The 8,878-nt window shown below is 37.9% G+C and overlaps 1 protein-coding gene across 1 annotated transcript in view; it reads left to right on the top strand.

Moving 5' to 3' along the window:
- The window catches only part of P3H2 (prolyl 3-hydroxylase 2), a 153,468-nt gene that overhangs the window by 113,382 nt on the left and 31,208 nt on the right, over positions 1-8,878 (top strand). The window contains exons 2-3 of the mRNA XM_006740246.3: positions 7,075-7,227; positions 8,244-8,433. Coding sequence (XP_006740309.3) covers positions 7,075-7,227; positions 8,244-8,433 — 343 coding nt within the window. The remainder of the gene's footprint in view (positions 1-7,074; positions 7,228-8,243; positions 8,434-8,878) is intronic.

Raw genomic sequence — 8,878 nt, 5'->3', positions numbered from 1 at the left:
AACCCCCAGTTTATTTCCTGAAATTAAAAATTCCTCATATCGGGGTGCCTGGGTGGCTCAGTTGTTAAGCGTCTGCCTTCGGCTCAGGTCATGATCCCAGAGTCCTGGGTTCAAGCCCCGCATCTGGCTCCCTGCTCAGCGGGAAGCCTCCTTCTCCCTCTCCCACTCCCCCTGCTTATGTTCCCTCTCTCACTGTGTCTCTCTCTGTCAAATAAATAAATAAAATCTTAAAAAAAAAAAAGAATTCCTCATATCAGTGAGGTCATATGATACATGTCTTTCTCTGATTGACTTACTTCGCTCAGCATAACACCCTCCAGTTCCATCCATGTCGTTGCAAATGGCAAGATCTCATTCCTTTTGATGGCTGCATAATATTCCATTGTATATATACCACATCTTCTTTATCCATTCATGTCGTTGGACATCTTGGCTCTTTCCACAGTTTGGTTATTGTGGACATTGCTGTCATATAGCTGTTTTTTGACTCTCTCAAAATCTGACTACATTATATGGAAATGTGTAGGAATTTTCTAAAATAAAATTGAATTCTCATTAACAGCCCGGTCTTTACATTTGAAGCACTGTAATTCATAGGATTTAGTTTAATCCAGTAGTTTAAACATTGCTTTCAAATTTTGCTTCAAAACTTAATAGATCTTTTTTTAAAGATTTTATTTTATTTATTAGAGAGAGCGACAGAGAGCGAGAGAGAGTGTGCACAAGCAGGGGGAGCGACAAGCAGAGGGAGAAGCAGGCTCCCCACTTAGCAGGGAACCTGATGTGGGACTCAATCCAAGGACCCTGGGATCATGACCTGAGCTGAAGGCAGACACTTAACCAACTGAGCCACCCAGGCATCCCTGGGTGAATTCTTTAATGTATTGAACAAACAAACAAACAAATCACCAAAAGACAAAAATCCTTTCTGCTCCATAAAAGAACATTTAGTTTTTAGCCCATGAATTTTCAGTGTTTAGCCTGATGTACATGCTATAATCTAGTGACTTCCTTTTCCTCGAGCTAGTGTGTTTATGCTGCTAACTAAAACTTAAAAATTCTGCTGTGGCCTAGAAACAGGATGTCTTTAGTGTTTACTTACTTGCTTTTCAGTCGGTAAGAGACCTCATATGGGGTTAAAAATTCTCTGAAGTTGCTATATTGTAAAATTTAAGTAAAGAGCCAAGGTAAAAAAATACAGCACTTCATCAAAATGTAATGCATGATGTTGGATGAATTCTGTAAGTTAGGGTGGTGAAAGCAGAAAGAGAATTCCCTTCTTTATTGAAAATGTGGATGTTTGAGTAGAAGAGAATGGAAATTACTTATTTTGGGCTTGATGTCTTACCTTGATTATATAAAATGACTTCAGAAGCTAGAAAGTGATCCTAAATATTCTGTCTCAGAGTGCAGTGTTCTTTATATTTTTAAATGTGCTTTAGAATCTGCTTTCTTGCATATGTCTTATAAGCTGTCCTACATTTCATATTCAGAATATTTGAGCTTCATATTTCTCTTATTTCAGAAGACAGGGAACTTGCATATTTTCCTTAAACTATGTTTGGAAATTTTAGAACTGTTTTCTTGTGTACTATGTGTTTGAACTGAGAAACATCATTATAGCAAGAATAGGCAAAATGGGGAGAAAGAGAAAGGAATGGAAGAGGGGGGCGGGAAAGGCAGGGAACTGACCCATGCTTGTCCTGTTTTTATTTTGAAAGTAAAAGCATTATCTCTCATCTGAGTTACTGCCATGCTCTCTTGCCTGCTAATAAAGATCTGTTCTCCACATAGCAGTCTGAATGGTCATTTTATTTATTTATTTATTTATTTATTTTAATATTTTATTTGAGGGAGAGAGAAAGAGCAGGGGAAGGACAGAGGGAGAAGAAGACTCCCTGCTGAGCCCAGAGCCCAATGTGGGACTTGATCCCAGGACACGGAGATCATGACCTGAGTTGAAGGCAGACGCTTAACCCTATTTATTTATTTTAAAGATTTATTTATTTTATTTTATGTTAGAAAGAGAGCACATGCAAGTGGGGGGAGGGCCAGAGGGAGAAGGAGAGACAGAATCCCACGCAGGCTCCGACACACAGGCCAATCCCACGACCCCAAGACTAGGAACTAAGCTGAAATCAAGTGTTGAATGCTTAACCGACTGAGCCACCCAGGCGGCCCTGAACTGTCATTTTAAAATGTGTATCAGATACTGTTTAAAATTCTTTAAACGTTTCCTCTTGCACTTAGAAGAAACTCTACCATAGCCTACGAGTGGTTGGTCTTTCTCCAGCTCTTCAAATATCTCTCTTTAGTCCTGCTCTTCTTTAAAACATGTCAAGACTTTTTCCACTTGACTGTCTTTTGCCAGGAAGGGCCCTTTCACTTGACTTTCTTTTGGCTGGAATGTTCTCCCTCCCATTCTGCTCATGACTGGCTTCTCAATATTTAGGTCTCAGCTGAAAAATACCATAGCCGAGGGACCTTCTCTGACTAATTTACCTAATAGAGTCCTGTTTCCATTCCCACCCCAGTCAGCTCTTATAGTGTTGTTAGTTCATTTATTTCTTTATAGCATTCAGCACAATCTGAAATTAATTTAATTAATGATTTACTTACTTTAGACTTGTCCCTTCGATGAGGTTGTAAGGATCTAGAAAGCAGGGTCTTTGCTTTCGCCATGTAGGTATTCTTATCAACTATCACAGTGTGTGGCACCAATTCAGGACAAAATAAATATTTGCTGAATAAGTGAATGAGTGAAATGAAGAATTTGGGTATGACTGGAGCACTGGGCCTAATGTGTATTTTCTTGAACAGGAAGGTGGTAAATTATAAAACATCTAGAAGTTCTTCTAGGAGTGCATGGGTGGCTCCATCGGTTAAGTATCTGACTCTTGATTTTGGCTCAGGTCATGATCTCAGGGTCATGGGATCCAACCCTGCATCTGGCTCCCTGCTCAGCATGGAGTCGTTTGTCCCTCTCCCTCCACTCCCCTCCCCCTACCCCCCAGTGCTCGAGCTCTCTCCCTCTTTCTCAAATAAATAAAATCTTAAAAAAGAAAGAGACGTTCTTCTAGAACCTTTCTGGGAAGAGTTTGCATAATGGCAGAGATGAGGGAGTTCTGCTAGAAAGTGAGTTGAGGCCAAATCCTGGAGGCTGTGAATGTCATAGTACATAATTTCTGGAATCTCTTTTGTGGTCAATGGATAGCTACTGGTGGTTTCTAAATAGTCAATGTGTCCTTTTGAAATGCTTTTCAATGAAGTGGTGGGTAGATCCTTCCTTTGCTGAAAACTAGTACTTACAAGGCCTTATAATAATCTCCATCCCAAAATATGGCATTATATGCAGCATACACATGTTCACCTGGACTTTTCCTATCACTTCAGATGTGTCTATCTGATTTCTAAAATAGAGTACAAAGATATCAAGATCGCAGTTAAAAAAAATGGCTTGTTTTATCAACTTTGACAGCCAATTCTAGTTTCCTAAACTGGCTCACAGTGATTTAAAAGCCATGACCAGTTCATGAATAAGTTTTATGGTTTAACTTTTAAGTCATGGAATCTTTTTATTATTTATATTGGGGAAGATGATAGGATGCTCAATACTGGGTTATAAATGGAGAAAACAAAAAGAAAAATAAATGGGGAAAACATCAAATATGCAAAAAAACAAAAAACAAAAAACAAAAACAAAAACCCAACAACTGTGGTAAAATTTAAGAAAAGGAACCTTGTCAACTTGTCAGTGGGGGTTGACAGTTTTCAAGAGTTATTGAAACATAGTCTTCGTTGATAATCAGTATTGGAAGCTCTCTGTGAATGGTGACTTTGGAGATGTTGTTAGTAAACTGACTATCCTTTAAGTCCACTAGAGCTTATGAAGCACACTCACATGTAATACACTTTTTGATTTGTGTGCAAAAGATTTACTTGTTAGAAGTTCTTTTTTCTGGGGCGCCTGGGTGGCTCAGTCGTTAAGCGTCTGCCTTCGGCTCAGGTCATGATCTCCAGGTCCTGGGATTGAGCTCCGCATCAGGCTCCCTGCTCAGTGGGGAGTCTGCTTCTCCCTCTCCCTCCACCTCTCCCCACTGCTCCTACTCTCTCTCTCTCTGTATCTCTCTGTCTCAAATGAATAAATAAAAAATTCTTTAAAAAAAAGTTCTTTTTTCCTCTTTTTTCAGACATATCATAGACATCATCTATATGTAAAGTAGGTGGAAAACAAAGAGACAAAAAGAAGTCATCTGGTCCCTATTCTCATAGAGCTCTCCTAGAAAAAACAAATATACTCAGGGAAGTACAATGCACAGCAGAGTATGATAAGTGCTCATAGAGGAATAGGGATACGATGGTATTGCTGTACTTGAATGTTGCTATCATGCTGAGAAAGGATCTCTTAGAGTGGCAGCATTTAGGCTTGGCTTTATGGGATATGTTAGGTTTCAACAAGAAAAGACCAAAGGACAGAGGCTCTCTCGATCAGTGGAACAGCCTGAGCAAAAGATGAAGGTAAGAAAGTGAAAAACATAAATATGTTCTATCAATTTTAGTGGCTTGTGCTATAGAACCAGAGTGTATCAGTGTTAATCTGTTTTGTTCAAAATTTATAGTTCTACTCTTAACTAAAGACAGTTTCCACCAACCACGAAGACCTTACTATGTCCTCATAAATTATGTGTCCAGGGGAGTTATAGATTATACCATCATCATTTTTTTCCTTTTTTTTTTAAATTAGTTTCAGAGGTAGAATTTGTGATTCATCAATTGCATATAACACTCAGTGCTCATTACATCAAGTGCCCTCTTTAATACTCATCACCAAGTTACCCCATCCCCCACCCACTTCTCCTCCAGCAACCCTCAGTTTTTTCCTAGAGTTCAGTGTCTCTTGTGGTTTGCCTCCCTCTCAATTTTCATCTTACTTTATTTTTTCTTTCCCTTCCCCTATGTTCATCTGTTTTGTTTCTTAAATTCCACATGAGTGAAATCATATGGTATTTGGCTTTCTCTGACTGACTTATTTCACTTACATAATACCCTCTAGTTCCATCCACATCATTGTAAATGGCAAGATTTCATTCCTTTTGATGGCTGAGTAATATTCCATTGTGTATATATATATATATATATATATATATATACACACCACATCTTCATTATCCATTCATCTTATACTATCGTTATTTACATCTTTGAAATGGATAGATCATTTATAAATTGTATTCTTTTGTATTCCATTGTTTATTTTTTAAGGATTTTAGTGATTTCTGAAGCACAGTTGTATATTTTACCTAATTAAATCCTTCTGAAATCCTATGCAGTAGATGGTAGTATGGGGTTTTTATGAACATTTTTTTTCTTAAAGGAGAACTGAGCCATAAATGTTTAAATGACTTTTTTCAGGTTTACTTGATCATTAAGTGTAGACACACACCTAGTTTAGAACCTATTGTTTTTCTTCTATACCTATATACTCATCACTGTGTAGATGTCCATACAATTCATATTTAGTGAGTGAGAAGTTGAGAAAATGTAAATTAAGAAAGAAACCACATCCAAAATTAGTGATTTTGCCAGCCACAATCATTCTGGGAGCACAGAATTGAGGACCTAGGTAAAAATGGCAGGGAAAGCTGACAAGGCAAGATTTAATGGAAGGAAGACCAGTAGCTAAGAGTATGCAAATTCAAGGGGAAAAGGGAAGGTTTTACTATTATTAGAGAAAGTTAAGGATCTCAGGTCTTAAAATAGAGCAGTTTTTGTTTTCTGTGGTGAGGGCTAAGATTATGTATAAAACCACCAAATAGCGGTAACTGGGGACTTGGGAACTCAGTACTTCTATTTCTTACTAATAACCTGAGTGGCGAGACTGTCAAAAACAGACTCTGTTGAATCTGATATGCTGTTCCATGATTTTATGTTTACTTTTTAATAACGATGGGTTTTCATGTCTTCATACTCCAAAATAGATCAAACGTAATTTGGATTTTACCATGAAAAAGATTATTAATATGAATATTCACTTTTCTGATATGGGGCAAACAGATCTGTCTATAAACATTCTCTATGTCTAAAGCACAGAGCACAATGTCTTAAATCTAATAAATTTAATTCTGTTTTGTTAAAAAATGCATCATTGCATTACACAGAGAACAGTGTATTGTGTGGTTTAGGAAAAGATTTTGTAGGGTCTGTGTAGTGGTTATTAAAATTTCTTCCTTTTGTATTAATGAGCATCAACGTTGTAAGTCTGGAATCAAACATTTCAATCAAAGGAGTGTGGTAAAGCATTTTATGCACTGTATTCAGCACCACATTTATCAGGCTTTAGACTGTGAAGAATACAAAAAATTTAATTCTATTTTATTTTAAAAAATGCATCATTGCATTACACAGAGAACAGTGTATTGTGTGGTTTAGGAGAAGATTTTGTAGTGTCTATGTAGTGGTTATTAAAAATTCTTCCTTTTGTATTAATGAGCATCAACGTTGTAAGTCTGGAATCAAACATTTCAATCAAAGGAGTGTGGTGAAGCATTTTGTGTGTTGTATTCAGCATTTCTTATGCATTGGAACAGTTTACTCCTTTTAGTTTTGTATTCTTCACATTCTAAAACCTTATAAATGTGATGGAGTGGGAGGTAGGCTCATTCCTGTCCTTTGGAAAGGCATAGCTTTGTTTATACTGCCATTGTCAGGATCAAAGGCAAAAGGAACAAAGAGAAAAGAGAAAATAAAAGAAATGTCAAAAATATGAATTAGAGGTGGCACAGCTTTATATTTTGGTCAATCATGAAACAAACAGAAGCGGAAAGATTCAATTTCCCAGAAATGTAGATGGCTCAAAAAAAAGAATAGAGTACATGTAGCTATTTTCACCAAAACCTGAATATCCACATACCATTTTAGGAGCCCTGTTTATTAACCTCCCACTTTAGAGTATAGAGATTGCGCATAGTGAATGTAAGCTGGAAGCTGGCCCTGCCACTATAGCCATCAGCCCTTGGACTAGTTCCGAGGCAGGTTAGAAATGTTTGCCTTCATTTGGTCTTTTTTTCTCCCTAGCTTAACCAGCTGGAAAAGGCAGTGGAAGCAGCCCACACATTTTTCATGGCCAACCCCGAGCACATGGAAATGCAGCAGAACATCGAGAATTACAGAACGATGGCTGGTGTTGAAACACTCCACTTGGTAGATCTAGAAGCCAAGCCGCATCTGGTGAGCGCTGGGGACCCTTCCTTGCCCTAACCGGAAGGAGCTAGGTGTTTCTAAGTTTCACTGGACTCAAAGCAGATTCCTGTGAATGGGTGTCTTAGGTTGATTCTTGATTTCTAATACAGGAACAGTTGTATGCTTTCAGAGTTCTCAGATGAAATATTGTCAGTATCAGGGTTGAAAAAATTGAGAGAAGGTGAAAATACCCTTAGAAAAGCAGTATGATATGGTGAAAAGGAGAACATGATATAAACATCTGTCACCCCCTCCGAACCTCAACGCTACCTCCAACCCTTTAATTTTTACACATGGGAGTTGAAGCCAGTATGAATTGCTCAGGTCACACTGCGGTTTCACAAATCCCAGTCCATCGTTTTTCCATTGGACCTGTACTTTCCAAATTCTGGTATTTTAAACCTACATAATTTTTCACTTAAATGAAAGCTTACTTGAAATCACAATAAGTTGGAAGGGCTTTTTTTTTTTTTTTTTTCCAATTGGAGATGTCCCCATTCTCGACATGTGACTTCCAAGATGATTGAAGAACAGGATAAGAGAAGATTTTCAATAGAAGCCTTATTATTATTATTATTATTATTATTATTATTATTATTATTAAAGTGGGCCAGGACTGGAAAATGGATGTGTCATGGCCACCCACATCAATCTACCTGGGCTTTGTCGCATGCCCATACCTATATTCAGATGGGGTTAGCAAATATTGTCTTGCATGTTTGTGTTCAGGAAGAATATGAAATTGAGTGGTGCCACAGCATTCAGCTTGCTTGGTAACTCTGTTCTTATTTATAATTCCCTGAAGCCAGGGAAGTTACTTTTTATCTCCCAGTAAAACCCTTCATTATTCTTCTACAACACAAGAGCCCAGAGCCCCCCTGCCCAAATGATCCTGAGTCTGCCTGAATCCTGCTATTCACGTGCCCCAGAGGTGCTCTTTGGAAAAAATAAATACATATGTATATATATATATATATATATTCTTTTTTTCTGCTTCTTTGCAGGAGAGTTACAGTGCAGGAGTTAAACATTATGAGGCTGATGACTTTGAGCTTGCTATCGAGTACTTTGAGCAAGCTCTCAGAGAATATTTCAGTGAAGATACAGAGTGCAGAGCCCTGTGTGAGGGGCCTCATAGATTTGAAGAGTATGAGTACTTAGGGTACAAAGCTGGTCTCTATGAAGCCATTGCAGGTAAAGCTGATTTTTTCCTTTATTTGTTTCCTGATTATAGGAAATGCAGTCTGTAAAACTATTCCAACAATACAGAAGTTTAAATTATAAAAACTGAAAGATATATACATAACCCATCCTATCTCCTGTAAATAAATCTACCTATTTTAAATTTTGGTGACTGGGCTTCTAAACTTTTTCAGATGCATATGTAAATGTTTCTGTATTTATTTATAGTTACTATTTCTTTTTTTATAAAAATGAGACAATACTGGGCGCCTGGGTGGCTCAGTTGGTTAAGCGACTGCCTTCGGCTCAGGTCATGATCCTGGAGTCCCGGGATCGAGTCCCGCATCGGGCTCCCTGCTCGGCAGGGAGTCTGCTTCTCCCTCTGACCCTCCTCCCTCTCATGCTCTCTGTATCTCATTCTCTCTGTCTCAAATAAATAAATAAAATCTTTAAAAAA

The sequence above is a fragment of the Leptonychotes weddellii genome, chromosome 1 (genome assembly GCF_054177405.1).
Source record: "Leptonychotes weddellii isolate Sample4059 chromosome 1, ASM5417740v2, whole genome shotgun sequence".
NCBI classification, from domain to species: domain Eukaryota; kingdom Metazoa; phylum Chordata; class Mammalia; order Carnivora; family Phocidae; genus Leptonychotes; species Leptonychotes weddellii.
The sequence above is the reverse complement of the archived record's forward strand: the minus strand, read 5'-3'. Positions and strand labels throughout refer to the sequence as shown.